The sequence below is a fragment of the Glycine max genome, chromosome 1 (assembly GCF_000004515.6).
Source record: "Glycine max cultivar Williams 82 chromosome 1, Glycine_max_v4.0, whole genome shotgun sequence".
In the NCBI taxonomy this organism is placed as follows: Eukaryota; Viridiplantae; Streptophyta; class Magnoliopsida; order Fabales; family Fabaceae; genus Glycine; species Glycine max.
In genome coordinates this window covers 50,847,440-50,863,065 of record NC_016088.4, presented here as the reverse complement: position 1 = coordinate 50,863,065, position 15,626 = coordinate 50,847,440, and the positions used below count along the sequence as shown (strand labels likewise).

The following is a 15,626-nucleotide window of genomic DNA, read 5'->3' as shown; positions in this document are numbered from 1 at the left end:
GATTCCAATTATGAATATTCTCAACAGGTATTTTCCACATGCAGTTTTTCCTCGTAAGTGTGGCCATCAATATCTAAAAATGATTTGGTTTTAAAGTTGTCCTTCCTCCTTATTTGTTCTAAGCAGCATTTCTTGCTTCATAATGGATTGATAATAGAAAAGCTGTGGTTTGTTGATTTATGATTTTAGTTACCTCGTAAATGATATAGAGCATCGATAAACAAACACCCATATTTTTTTATGTATTGTATTTATTATTATGCTTATTTTTTGGCTTATGGAGATATATGGGGGATTTTAGTTTTTCATTGGCTAACGTGTTTTTTTTTAATGTATTTTTTAACTATTATTAAAACAACATTTAATTATAAACCAATGAACAAATCAATAACTAAATAATTTTACATTTTATTAATAAGTAGTTGGTCCCATTGAATTGGGATTTCTTAAGAAAAATCTCAAATTTAAACCTTATAGTTAATAAATATTTCTTACTAGTGATAACAACAAAAATATCACAACTTAATCATAATTTATTCATATTTCAAAAAACAACTAATTAAAAGTAATTTTTATTCATGAAAAATTCTAGAAAAATAAAATAATTAAAGGTGACACCATACTTCTAAACTCATTTAAAAAAAAACACCATATTTGTGAACTGTTTCATAGCTTTCACTTGACTGTTTGAGAGTCAAGTATTGAGATCGAACGGCGCTGATGATCAAATAGCCGTACATGTTCGTCCATTGACCTCGTAGTTCTCCATAGTAGTAGGCTACGGTCTCACAGACCTCTAATCGACATCCACGTGTACGGAAAAAACACTTCCCTCGGCACCGTTTCCGCGGAACCGGTCCAAGTTTCAGTCCTAAAGCCGCATTTGGACACACGAACCCCAACACGAATTTTTCCCATCGCAATTCTCCCCCTTTCAGAAGCTTCCAAACACGCCGTTAGCTTTAAAAAGGAAAAAAAGGAATATAGCACGTTGGAGCATCATTTCTTTTTCGTTACAGTCCCTCGCTTCACGTATTAAGAAGAGCCCAAAGCGAATTCGAACTTAGATCTTAATCTTCACTTGTTCTTCGATCTCGCGAACCAGGTATACTTATTCCTCATTCCCTTCTTCGTTTTCTTCGCCAAGAAAGCGCGAGAAAAATTCCACAAACCAAATTCACCCTTTAGCTCTTTTAGCGGGAAATCGGTTTTTCGATTTAGATTAGATCGAACTCAACTATTTGAGCGTAGTTTTCTCGCTTCAATTGATCCGTGAAACTGTAGGAAGCTTAAACTATAAATTGAGATTTGAATTGTTGATGATTCCTCGTGAATGTAGTAGTTACTCGCTTATTCGAACGATTAGAGCATAACTTTCTCCCTCCGATTAATATGTGAAACCGTAGGAAGCTCAAATGATAAATTCAGATTTGAATTGTTGTTGATTTGTTAATTTAGTAGTTCATTGCTTATTTGAATGATAAGTTTGTGTTGTTTTCAGTGAGCTGGAGTTTCAACAATGATGGAGAAGGCAGACTCTGTGCAGAAGCTGTACACGCGCATGCGACTCTGGGAATTTCCGGATCAGTATGTGATTGAGCCAACGGATGGATCTTCTGGTTCTTCTTTGGCTGTTAGTCGAGTCGATGGCTCCATGAAGCTCATTGGTTAGTTCTTTTCATCACTTCTCTTCGTGCTTTTCTTAGCATATGTAGTGCTCTTTGCTATTGCTTTTGTGATATTCAGCAATTCATTTCCTGATCGATGCTTATTATTTTATTTTATGTTTTCTGCTTTTTCTGGTTGTGTTGCTTTGACAGATGAGCTTCCAGAATGCAGCACGCTTCGAGTTCCTAAGATTTACACGATTTTTGGTGTTGTTGGGATGTTGAAGCTGTTGGCTGGTGAGCAATCACTTGATTTGATGATTGATATTGTAGATTTAAGTGATTATTTTATATTGCCTTAAGTTTTTGTTTCCTGTGTGTTGGAAGGATTTTTTGTTTTGTTGTTAATCCTTATTTATTTGATTGTGCAATAATGTGAAGTACTTAACTTCGTGGGTGTTTTTTTGAGGAGAGAGATTATACCTGGGAATTGGGATATTTGACTAATGATTTATGATGATTGGTTTTAGAACATAAGTGGAAACAAAATTTGAATAAAATACCAATGATTTTTGCATTTTTTTTTCATTTCTTTATTTATTATTTTAACAAAAAGCAGTGGGTTTAAAGATCATGGTATCTTTACAGTTCTCCACTTGTATAAATTCCTTTTAGTTCATTTATCATTGTGGCTTATCCAACAAACAATTCCCTACTCCCTACTACCCTGTTTTTTTTTTTTTTTTTTTCATTACTTGTACTTGTGAGTTGTGACTTTGATTAGTTTGATATTGGTATCTGATTTTGTGGATCTAATTTACATACCCGACTTCTCTTCAGAATTCAGATAATGCATTGTTTTCAATGGTAGATTTAAATTTGAGCAATCATTTTGTTGCTAAATGTCACTATTCCCTTAGGATCATATTTGCTGGTTATAACTGAGCGTGAATCTGTTGGATCTTACCTGGGGCATCCAATTTTCAAAATTTCTAAATTGAAGGTTTTTCCATGCGATAATTCTCTTAAAAATACCCCTCCTGAAAAGGTATGTTTGCTACAGCTCCACTTATTTCCTATATCATTCTATGTCTATTACCAGTTTAGAACTCATAATTTCTGTACCATATTTGGCAGAAGAAAATAGAGATGGAATTTTCTGGGCTGCTTAATGTTGCTGAGAAAACCTCTGGTCTGTTCTTCTCATATGAAACTAATTTAACTCTGAGGTGAACTTCTTTGAACATTTTTAGCAGTCTTACATTTATATTTATGACTCAAATATGATATGGTTTTATTTTGATTCTAACATTTGCTGCCTTACACATGTACATATATAATATCAACAGAGAGGAAACTACCCATACATTCTTCCTTTGATTAGTAACTGCAACCATGCAACCTGTAAACCTATAGAAAATGCAGTCTCCCCCACCCCTTTTCATATGAAGTATGTAAAACTTTTTGCTAGGCATTTAGAATGGCATTGTATCATTCTGACAATTAATGACCAAAATATGAGTTCACGCATGCTCATGATCTTCTGCTTGCATAATGGCATTCATAATTTGAATGGTATCATACACCGGAAGCGTGGATATGAAATGTTTTAATAAACATATATTTGGCCATATTGATTGTAAACCTCTAGATCACGTATTTCAGGGGTCTGCACTTATTTTAATATACACTTGTATTGATATTATAATTTTAAGGAAAGGAACTCATTTTGCATTTTTGGAATCTAACTTTTGTAGAGCTGTCTGTCATTGCAATCTTGACTAAAAAGAATTAGTTTAATGGTAATACACTCATACTGACTTCTAAGTTATAAAGGTTGGCAAGTACTTTTAATCTTGAATAAATATTGAGTGCACCTTCTAGTATGAAAAGAAAGTAAAAGCAAAAATGATTATCACTTACAACTCCCTTTTTGTTAATAACATTTTTGTGATGAGGATTATGATTACTTGACTGATCTGATGAGTTTTTACTATCACTGACTGCTGACTACCAAATTCTGACAAACATTTTCTAGAAAGTAACCATAAAAAAAATCGGGGTTGCTAACAAATTTTAATATTTATGTTATTTTTTATGTTATTTAAACAATGCTTTGTGTTTCTTTACTAATACTATTATCCTAGTAAAAAAAATTGGACTACATTATCTATCTATATATAGTCAAAATAAATTGTGAAACTTTATTATATTATGTTCTACAGTGCACAACGGTTGAATGACCTGGGTGATGAGTCTAGATTGCTTCCTCTTTGGAGACAGGTATTTATTTCCTTTTGTTTTTCCACAAGCTTGCTAGTATTAGAGATATTTTATTTTATTTTTAAAAATGGTGCTGATGCCATGGTAGAATCCCCCCTACATACTTTTTTCTCAATATTATTCCTAAGTGATACTCCTGATGGCTATGCAAATGTCATCTCGGAATTGATTTTTTCTGCAGTTTTTGGTTTGCCCTACTATTCTGCTTATGCTTCTAAATTATTGATCACAGGCAGAGCCTCGATTCCTATGGAACAATTATATGTTAGAAGTGCTCATAGATAACAAGGTAGGTTTGTGGCAATTTTATATTTACCTGTTCAATTTCTTTAGTTCTTATGCATTTTTATATTACTAACCAATAAGTGTGCAATCCTGTGCTTTCCAGCTTGAACCATACTTGCTCCCTGTAGTCCAAGGCAGTATCCTTATCTGATTAACTATTTGTAATGTTATTGTGCTATCACATAACTGTTTCTTTTCAAGGTTATCCTTAACAAGTAAATAGGCTTTCATCACTTTCAAGCAGCCATTGGGAAAGATATTATTGATGTCACTTTGATTGCTAGGAGATGCACAAGAAGAAATGGTATTTAAAGCTTTTGGATAAATTTCTATTTATTTCCATGCACCAAAAAAGAAAAATCCGTTGTTTCTAGTTTGACTGTGCACTTATAAATATCGTATGTATTTATGTTCCTTACCATTTATAGAATCAAGATCTCTGATGCAATGGAATTAGTTAATGGTTAATTTAGTGGTGATGGTGAAAGCAATCATTAGAATTGTTTGCAGTTGCACTACTTTATAGTTTTCTTTCAGTTTGCACAAAAAGGTAGATCTAGTTTGCACCAAAAATGTAAAAATGGATCTTAGAGGTTAGAGAATGTGTTTTAGTTACTAACAGTTTAGGCTAGGGAACTTGTGAATGAAGACCATGCCCAATAACATGACATCTATTTTGATATTTGACCAAAGAGATAGATACAACAGAGAGCAAATAACATATTTATCAATTAGTTAAAATTAATATCTATCAAACAACAGGTGTCATGCTTTGGATGAACTGATAAAAAAATTATTAATTATAATTATTGAGGAGAGAAATGAAAAACATTTAATTCTAGATGAAGATCCTTATTAAAATTATTTGTTAAACATGTTAATAGTTTGATTTATTATGAGATTTACAATTATTTGTACCATCTTGGTATCTACAATTTGAAAAGCTTTTGTATGAGAAAACATAGGATTGTCATTTGTGGTTGCTTTAACTCTTTAAGAAGGCCAGTCATTATCTTTTATTGGGTGGTCGACTGATGGTACAAATATGATTTTATTTCTTGAAAGGAACCCGGATGTGGAGAAGAGGAGCTGATCCTGATGGTTATGTTGCCAATTTTGTGGAAACAGAACAAATTATGCAGTTTAATGGGTATACTGCTTCATTTGTTCAGGTATTGCTTTTTATGAGTATGGCATGAACCAGTTATACTATATGATTGTGATAGTTGGAATGTTGGATGTAAACTAGTATTAGCAGGTTTTTCATGGAGATCACTGCATCTATCTTAGATAATAGAATGGGTGACTTATGCCATTGTATGATCCAGAAGTACATACTGTTTGATAAAAGCTAAGCAAAAGGAGCTAGGATGCTTGCTTTAGTTTTGTGAGATAAATGCTAGTTGTATATGTACCACCAATATTGTGTTAATTAAACATGTATTTCATTTCAAATCACAATCATCTTGGTTGAGCTTTTGCAGGTCCGTGGTTCAATCCCACTCCTCTGGCAGCAAATTGTTGACTTAACTTATAAACCAAAGTTTGAGTTATTGAAACTTGAGGAAGCTGTAAGTGGTTGTTGATGGTTGTATTTTTTAGATCTATGTATAACTTTCTGTGTCTATTTCACTTATATTTCTTTGCTTAAGATGCAGCCACGAGTCCTAGAGAGGCATTTCTTAGATTTAAGGAAAAAATATGGGGCAGTATTGGCTGTTGATCTTGTTAACAAGGTAAATATTCTTCATTGCAGAATGAGTTGAGAATACTCATACGATGGTTGATAGTTTTACCTGATGGTGTATGTAATTGCATTGTAAATTTTGTATACAACTGTAAAGAATGTGTGCAACCTAGGTGCACCAACCAAAATACTATAAATATATGCTGTATACATGTCCCTGAGAATGTGTGATAACGTGCATGGAACTGTTATGTATCGGTGTGCATACATTTGAGTCCTCTTCATTTTCCTTGGTATTTTTCAGCATGGAGGAGAAGGGCGACTGTGTGAAAAATTTGGTGATACAGCACAGCATGTGGCTAGTAATGATGTAAGGTAGAAGTCTCTTTCAGTTAACTTTTAGGTTGATATACATACATTCTTTTGGCTTTTTGGGTCACCTGTGGATATTTGACTTTTTTGTAGATATCTGCACTTTGATTTTCACCATGTCTGTGGGCATGTTCATTTTGATCGTCTCTCAATCCTTTATGATCAAATTTCAGATTTTCTTGAGAGAAACGGGTATGGAATTTTTTATAATTTAGCTATTAGATATTTCCTTTCTTGAGGATTAGTTAATAATTTGATTCATGCTTACATCTATTGGTTTCATGCTGGGAGCTTTTTATGAACTGTTAATCTTTGAACAAATACCAATAATTTATATTACTATGTTTGTTATGTTTTTTCTTAATTTGGAACCATATGCTATAATAACTTGGACATTTTTCAAGCATAATGTTATGAAGGAGGGTTTCTAACTCAGAGGTGAAAATAGGAGACCATATTATCCCTCAAGTCACACGGTTTAAATATCTTGGGTCTGTAATACAGGATGATGGGGAAATTGAAGGGGATGTGAATCATCGCATTCAAGCAGGATGGATGAAATGGAGAAAAGCATCGGGGGTGTTATGTGATGCAAAGGTACCGATCAAGCTAAAGGGAAAGTTTTATCGGACTGCGGTAAGACCGGCGATTTTGTACGGAACAGAATGTTGGGCGGTCAAGAGCCAACATGAGAATAAAGTAGGTGTAGCGGAGATGAGGATGTTGCGGTGGATGTGTGGTAAGACTCGACAGGATAAAATTAAAAACAAAGCTATTAGAGAGAGGGTTGGAGTAGCGCCTATTGTAGAGAAGATGGTGGAAAATAGACTTAGGTGGTTTGGGCATGTAGAGAGAAGACCGGTAGACTCTGTAGTGAGGAGAGTAGACCAGATGGAGAGAAGACAAACAATTCGAGGCAGAGGAAGACCCAAAAAGACTATAAGAGAGGTTATAAAAAAGGATCTCGAAATTAATGGTTTGGATAGAAGTATGGTACTTGATAGAACATTATGGCGGAAGTTGATCCATGTAGCCGACCCCACCTAATGGGATAAGGCGTTGTTGTTGTTGTTGTTGTTGTAATGTTATGAGCTGTCTAACAAATATATGAAGCTTTTTTTTTTCCTGGAAAATTACCTTGACCCATTAATTCTGTTTTATAATAAATTTTTATATTTAAATCTAATTGAGACATTTAAAAATAAAAATCTGACGCCTGGGTTGCATTTCTGTTTTGGAATTATAGATATCTTCTGTTGAATGAAAAGGGAGAGAAAATGAAGGAGCAACTTGGAGTTGTTAGGACCAATTGTATTGATTGTTTAGACCGTACAAATGTAACTCAGGTTGGTTGATTCACTTATCTATGTGTATGTCTCTGTTCATGACATCATTTTCCTGCTAGTTATGTTGAAATATTTATGCAGAGCATGATAGGCCGAAATATGTTGGAATGCCAGCTTAGAAGGCTTGGTGTCTTTGGTGCTGAAGAAACCATTAGTACACATCCAAATCTGGATGAAAACTTTAAGATCTGTAAGTGATAATTAATTTTATGATTATGTGCTTTGAAATATAGATATACGTTATATTATTTAGTGATCTTCATTTAATACATTCAGTTTTTCATTGTTACATAGCACTTGAAACATAGATTTCTGACTGATTCTCTATGGTCAGTGTGGGCTAACCATGGGGATGATATAAGTATTCAATACTCAGGAACTCCTGCTCTTAAAGGAGACTTTGTCAGGTATTTGTTGATGAATCTTTCCCAAGCTTTTAGTGTACCTCACATTTAAAGAAAATCAAGAAATTATGAGCCCATAAAGGTTCTTCTATGTTGAAATTACATTGGCTTGGTATAATTTTAAACCATCATTTATAATGTCTTGTATTATATACTGCCGGCTATTATTATATTGTCAAAAGCAGGAGTAGTGTATGAGTATGACTCTTGTAACTAATAATAGGGTAGGAATTTAATCTATGGTTTTATGGTTTTATCATTTTGCCATTGTGGGAATAATGCAATTTTTGTGCATAATGTTTTTTCCATGTTAGCCTGTGTTCTTTTTCTATTTCTCTTATCAACTGTTATATTCAACTTGAATCACAAAAACTTAGCAATAACAACAAACATTATTATGAAACTGTTTTATACTGAGGTTTAATAACTTTCTGACATTCTGATAAGAGTCATCATTCTCTAGTGTTTTAAATATGTTGCTGTTATGATTTTGAATTTAACCTCTTTGCCTTCCCTAATCACTTTTTTTGGTGGGATTCAGATTTGGGCACCGCACAATTCAAGGGATACTACAAGATGGTGTTAATGCTCTTCTACGATATTATTTCAACAATTTTGTTGATGGAACAAAGCAGGTTTGTGTAGCTCATTTATCATTATGTATGGGTACACTAGCAGTCTAGATATTGTGTAGAATCTTTAGGTGTCCAGTGTTCACTAGGGGATCATAACTCATTATCTTATTTAGGTTTTGTCCTGATATATTTGATTTCTACCTTCTGCATCCTAATTCAAAGTTGTTTTTAGATTTTTTGCTCCTGTGTAACAGTCAGTAATTATGCTTTAGGAGATACTGAGTTTTCATGTACATATTTTACTGTGGATCATAATCTTAAGATAGTTTGTGCAATATATTCTTTACCGCTAGCTGAATAGATCTCGAGTAAACTAATAATGTTAAAGGTTAATTTAAAGAATTTATTAGTATTGATTTATGCTGTTCATGTTTTTTATCATGCGAAGGATGCAATTGATCTCCTGCAAGGACATTATATAGTTTCTGTCGGCCGAGATACAGCTGCCACTTCTCAGAAAGGAGGCCTTGAAGCTATAGCTGTGAGTTCAATTTAGATGGAAGTCTTCTCCTAAATGAAGCTTGAGGCTTCTATTTTGGTTTAAGAACAGTTTTTCGAAATTTCACAATTTATTAATATATTTTAACTTGTATGATGTATGGCTAAATTCATGTACTTAATTAAAATCTAATTTATGTGAATATGGCCTATGTCTCAAGGAAAAAAAGATAATTAAATGAGTGCTTAATTGTTTTCTGTTTTTATTTATTTTATTGAATGTTTGGTGAGACATGTTTTCTTTTCAAGGCTTACAGAACATCGGTCCTAACCCTACAGAAAAGTGGTGGGTTGCAATGGGCCATAGGCATGAAATACATGAAACCTAGTGGTTCGTGCTTTATTAGTTAACTCAAAAGCTGCCTTTGATATTGAAATAAGCAACCAGATTACTCAGTCAAGGAAATGTTTAAGTGATTATTTTCCTGGATTTGAAATATATATATATATATATTTGCATATTTTGCTGGTATGCAGTTCATTAATATAAAATGCTTCGAGGAAGTCATCCACATTAAATGCAAATTGATATTAATATTACTCCGTTTATTTTTGCAGTCATTTCCTCTGGCTTTGGGTCTGGTTCTGACTGGATTCCTCTTTGCAACCATGTCACTGAGGCAAGGTGAGTTGACTTTTGTTCGTGTAACTTGGGATACAAATTTAACTGAAGGCTAAACTAAGAATTTGGGGGTGGGTGGTAGAGAGAAATGGAATACGGGAGAGAGAAGAGAGCCAAAATAAGAGGAATAACCACTTGATAGAAGCAGAGGACTGAGGTACAGAGGAATCCTCAAATAGGCTAATAACTTATTAGTTAATACAGTGAAAATGGGAAACCGTTACCTGACAGCCATTGTCCTGTTTTAATTAGAAACAATAATCCCATCAACCTCTTTGCTGACATGCATGTACTGTAAAAAGAATGACATATGCCTGTACTTATTACATTATTTTTAAGGTGTTCTGAAATTTGATCCGCATCTAAGCAAGTTTTGTCTGTTGTCTTGGTTAATTGGATACCTAATGCTCTACGCAGAGTTTGCTATCCTAGGTTTAGGGCAATGAATGAGTCTCTAAATTGCTGGATTGATAAAACTATGTATTCATATGGTGTGAAATCTTTTGTTCATTGTTCCAACAGTTCGATATGATTTCCGGCACTTCTTCTTTTCGCTACTGTGGGCGGGCATTAGCATCGGCATAGCAGCATTTGTGAGGGCCAATGGCCGTGTTTTCTGCAACAGACCACGCCTACACAATCCCCGGTGATAACTTCTATTCAGACAAGTTTGAGCAATTGAAATTTTTATGTGAAGTGTTCAGCTTCCGCAGCAGGAGTCACTGGCAGAGGTCTTAGTTCTACATCTAGATCACTTTAACGATCAATATTTACATGAGGCTCCTTCTTGAATCTTATTATATTTATTCTTTCTTACTAATTTGTAATCAATGTAGCTTCCAGATATACATTCGTACCATAGCCCTATCGAACCCCATTTGAGTGATTGCTACTTTACCGGTGTTTCTTACACACCGTATCCTCCCTGTATATCTGAGTTTCTATTTGTGTCGTCTTTAAAAGATTATGGAAACATTTGAAGGTTCTTTGGAAACACGTTGATTTGATTATCTTCTTCTATTCTTTTAAGCAAATCCTTGATTCCTTTAATAATTTTACATTTTTATTTCAGAAACCACGGTTATTGCATGTTTTCGGTAGTCAATTTTATGCAACTCAACCGGGCTTTTATTAATATAGTTACAATTTGTAAATTGTTGATAAAAGAAGTATTGTTAAATTTCATGCATTGTTAGCTTAAAGATTTTTATATAGTCAACCTATTAAAAATAACTATAAATATTATTTTTAAAAGAATTATTATAAAAAATAATAATCTTACCATACATAATAATCTATTATTATTTCATGACAGTGCAATTTTTTTTACATGATCACTATATTTTAATTATTTTTTTATATTATTATTCTATATAAATAAAATGAAAATGGATGAAATTGGCGGCATTTCATTCCATTATATAATAACCCATTTTTTTCTCTTTTTTGGTTACAAAATTGGGGATATAGGTAATATGTAAATAACAAATTTATAACACGATTCCATTATAAAATTGTAACCATTTGTTTTCTCTTTTTTGTGTACGTCATTTCATTCATTCTCACTAAAAATTTTACATTATTGAATGGAAACTTACTTGAATTTTATCGAGTGTTAAAATATTCCTGCGAGAATTTTATTTCGCTTAGAGTAAAATATTTAACTAAAGAGAAAAATGCTCCATAATAATGCTAATATTTATTCTATGCATTATGGTAAAACAAAAAAGTGCATATTACATAAGGTCAAGTTTGATTGTGATAGTGTTAGAACCAGAGGGAAGATAGAGCCAAAAAAATAGGGATATATGAAATGTATTATTGAGAAGTTATTTCAATTACAAAATGTATTAAGCCTATTTATAGGTAACAGTAACTATACCTATTTAAAAAGTTAACTAGTAAACCTCTTGATTACAGACTAAAGGTATTGAATTACCCTATTAACACCCTCCTATAACGCAAAAGTTCTAGACTTATACAATAGTGAACACGGCTAAAAAAATATCAGAAACACACAATGTTCAGCATCTTTCTCAACATCAAAAACCTCTCAGCCTTCAATCTTTTGGTCAAAATATCAACCACTTGAACTTCTGTTGGAGAATGATGCAAATCTATTCTTCCTCTGCACACTTGATTCCTGAGAAAATGAAACTTAGTCTCTATATGTTTTCTTGGCCAAATCTATGGCAGATTTATTGTCAATTTGCAACTCAATCTTCTCAAAACTGCCACACTTCAACTCAGCTAGTAAGGACAATAGCCAGAGACCTTGACACGATACATTGCGGGCAGCAACATACTCAATCTCACAAGTTGACAAAGCAACAACATCTTGCTTCCTCGAGCTCCATGATATTGGAGCACTTGATAACAAGAACACAAAACCAGAAGTGCTTCTTCTATCTACCTTATCTCCACACTAGTCTGAGTCTGTATAACCCACGAGCTGTAGATCACCCTTCTCTTTCTGATTTGGAAACAAAATACCACAGTTTTCTGTCCCTTTTAGGTACCTCATGATCCTCTTGGCTGCTGCTAGGTGATAATGCTTTGGACGAGTCATAAATCTGCTAATCACTCCAACACCATAAGAAATCTCTGGTCTTCTGTGACAAATGAACCTCAAACACCCAACAATTTGCCTATACAAAGTTGCATCTACATTCTGTTCACTTTCTGAATTGTCAATCTTCAAATTGGCCTCTACTAGAACTGCTACTAAGTTGCAGTTTTGCATGTGAAACCTTTTCAAAGTTTCAGTGATGTATTTCCTCTGATGCATTATAATGCCTCTGCTAGTCTTCATGAACTCAATGCCCAGGAAGTAAGAAACTTTTCCAAGGTCAGTCATCTCAAATTTTGACCCTAGTTGTGTCTTCAAGTTCTTAATTTCCCTCATATTACTTCCTGTAATTACTAAGTCATCTACATAAAGGCATAACAGTAGAGCTTCATCATTCTTGAGAAATTTCACATAGACACCATGATCTACAATGCATTTCTTGAATCCACTGATAGTTAGGAATGAGTCAATTCTCTTATTCCATGCTCTAGATGCTTGTTTGAGCCCATAGAGTGCTTTCTTCAACTTCAGCACTTTATCTTCTTGTCCTGTAGTCTCAAATCCAAGAGGTTGTTGTACATATACTTTTTCTTCTAGGGGTCCATTTAGGAAGGCAGACTTTACATCCATTTGCCATAGTTTCCACCCTTTCCAACTTGCCAAAGCAACTATCAACCTCACAGTCTCAAACCTAGTCACTGGTGCAAAGACTTCTTAGTAATCATAGCCTTTTTTCTGCATAAAGCCCTTTGCCACTAGCCCAGCTTTGTGTTTAGCAATACTCCCATCTGGTTTGAGCTTGTTCTTGAAAACCCATTTGACCTTTATAGTTATTTTTCCATTTGGTAGACTAGCCAGCTCCCATGTCTTGTTCCTCTCTATGGCTTTCAACTCTTCTCTCATAGCTTCTAACCATACTTCTTTTTTAATTGCTTCTTGGAAGGTGACAGGTTCTGCTTCTCCCATTGGTGCTAGATGAACCAATTCACCATCATCATCTATTGCACTATCAGGAAACATCTCATAGTCTTCTAGTTTTGTTGGCAAGCTTCTAGTCCTTGTGGATCTTTTTCCCTCTACTGCTTGAACTTCACCGGTAACATCATCAGGTTCTGGTTCACTCAATGTTTCTATGTTGATCTGCACCATTGGCTTCTTGCTTGGATCATGCTTGTCCTTCATCCATGTGTTCAGTTCATCAAATTGCACATCCCTACTAAAAACTATTTGATTCGTTCTTGGATTTAAGAGTTTGTATGACCCTGTGGGATTGTAGCCAACAAAGATCATGTGTTCACTCTTGTCATCCAATTTCTTCCTTGTTTGATTAGGAATATGTCTGTAACATGTTAAGCCAAAAACTCTCATATGCTTCACAGATGGTGTCTTCCTTGACCATACAACTTCTGGTACTTGATTTTTAAGTTGTTGTGTGGGGCACCTATTCAGTACATATGTTGTTGTGACAACTGCTTCTCTCCATAGGGCTTTAGGTAGGTTCTTTCCTCTCAACATGCTCCTTACCATGTTCATGATGGTCCTGTTTCTTCTCTCCACCACACCATTGTGTTGTGGTGTGTAGGGGGATGTTACTTCATGTAGGATGCCTTTGTCTGTGCAAAAGGCTTCAATTTCTATAGAGTTGAACTTTCCTCCTCCATTTGTTCTAAGGATCTTCAACTTTTTCCTTGATTGTTTTTCAGTCATGGCTGTGAATTTCTTCAGGTTCTCAAATACTTCACTCTTAACCTTGAGTAAGTATGTCCACATTTTCCTGCTAAATTCATCAACAAAAGACACAAAGAACCTCTTCCCACCTAGAGAGAGAACCTCAAATGGTCCACAAACATCAGAGTACACTACATGTAGTAAATCATTGGCTCTAGTGGGTGTGTAGTTGCTAAAGGATGCTCTTGTTTGTTTGCTAATCATGCAATGGTCACAAACAGATTTGGGGATTCTAACTTGTGGCAAACCCGTCACTATATCTTTTGCATGTATAAGGTTTAAATCTTTGAAATTGAGATGTCCATACCTCATGTGCCAAAGCCAAGACTCATCTGATTTGGTTTCTGCATTTAGGCATTGAGAATCAAATGCTCCTAGCTTCACTTGGAAGGTCCTATTCTCTGAGATTTTGACCTTCAGTATTTTCTTCTGCATTCTGTCAAAGATCTCCATTGTGCCATCATGGAGTTTCATGTTGAATCCTTTCTGCAGTAACTAACCAATGCTTAACAGATTGTTCTTCATTATGGGAACATACAAAACCTCTGTTATCAAGGCCTGGCCTCCATCTTTCCTTTGGATAAGCACATCACCAGTTCCTTCTGCTTCAATGACTATATTGTCTGCTAATTTGATCTTGCTTCTCTTCTTCATATCGAAATTCACCAGCCACTCTTTATGTCCAGTCATATGATTGGAGCATCCTGAGTCAAGATACCAAGTATCATCGTTTTCAGCCTCTGTATTAGTTGTCATAATCAATAACAAGGTGTTGTCTTCTACATCAACATTTTCACCTTTTGCCAAGTTTGCTTCTGAATCTTGTCTCCCCTTGGACTGATTTTGAGTTGGTGCATGGCATTCTGTAGAGAAATGCCCAATTTTACCACAATTGAAGCATTTAAGCTTCTTTTTATCAAATCTTTTCTTTCCTCCTCTATACTGCCTGTACCCTCCTTTACCATTGGACAATTCAAGTTGTTTTGAGTCATGTTTTCCAGGTTCTTGTTGTTAAGGAGCCTTTCCAGCATTTGATCTTGGATCTCTACCCCTACCTCGTGTTTTGTTATAGCTTCTACCACTGCTTCCTCCTCTTTTGTGAGTTTGTGCTTGCAACGCCTGATCTGTGTGCCTCTCAGTGGTTCTTTCATTAAGTCTTTGCTCATGGGCTTCAAGGGATCCTTGAAGTTCTTCGATCTTCAGAGACTCTTTCTTTCTGGATTCCTCCATCGCTACAATGATATGATCGAATCTTGGGGTTAGAGTTTGCGATATTTTTTCAACAATCATGGATTCTGTGATCGTTTCGCCACACAATTTCATCGAATTCGTCAGCTTGATAATCCGATTGAAGAAATCTGCAATCTTTTATGTATCCTCCATTTGCATTAGCTCATACTGACGCCTCATGGTTTCCAACTTTACTTTCTTTAATTGATTTGCACCGACATTTCCCTTTTCCAGAATGTCCCATGCTTCTTTGGAAGTTGTAACTCCTGCAATCTTCTCAAAATGGGGAGTATCCACACACGGGTGAAGAAGACACATTGCCTTGTAGTCTCTCTTCTTATTCTCCTTGTGGATAGCTTT

General features: G+C 34.7%; 1 protein-coding gene across 1 annotated transcript; it reads left to right on the top strand.

Annotated features, from left to right (window-relative positions):
* Positions 1-697: 697 nt before the first annotated feature.
* Positions 698-10,733, top strand: LOC100796999 (phosphoinositide phosphatase SAC7). Its single transcript, XM_003517089.5, has 21 exons — positions 698-1,105; positions 1,502-1,667; positions 1,821-1,904; positions 2,528-2,655; positions 2,745-2,836; positions 3,833-3,890; positions 4,123-4,179; positions 4,279-4,312; positions 4,399-4,479; positions 5,241-5,347; positions 5,660-5,746; positions 5,834-5,911; positions 6,167-6,237; positions 6,328-6,426; positions 7,481-7,580; positions 7,662-7,770; positions 7,915-7,987; positions 8,526-8,619; positions 9,008-9,100; positions 9,676-9,742; positions 10,262-10,733. Exons 2-21 carry the CDS (start codon positions 1,520-1,522, stop codon positions 10,387-10,389), a joined length of 1,788 nt encoding a protein of 595 aa, XP_003517137.2. The 5' UTR covers positions 698-1,105; positions 1,502-1,519; the 3' UTR covers positions 10,390-10,733.
* Positions 10,734-15,626: the final 4,893 nt, after the last annotated feature.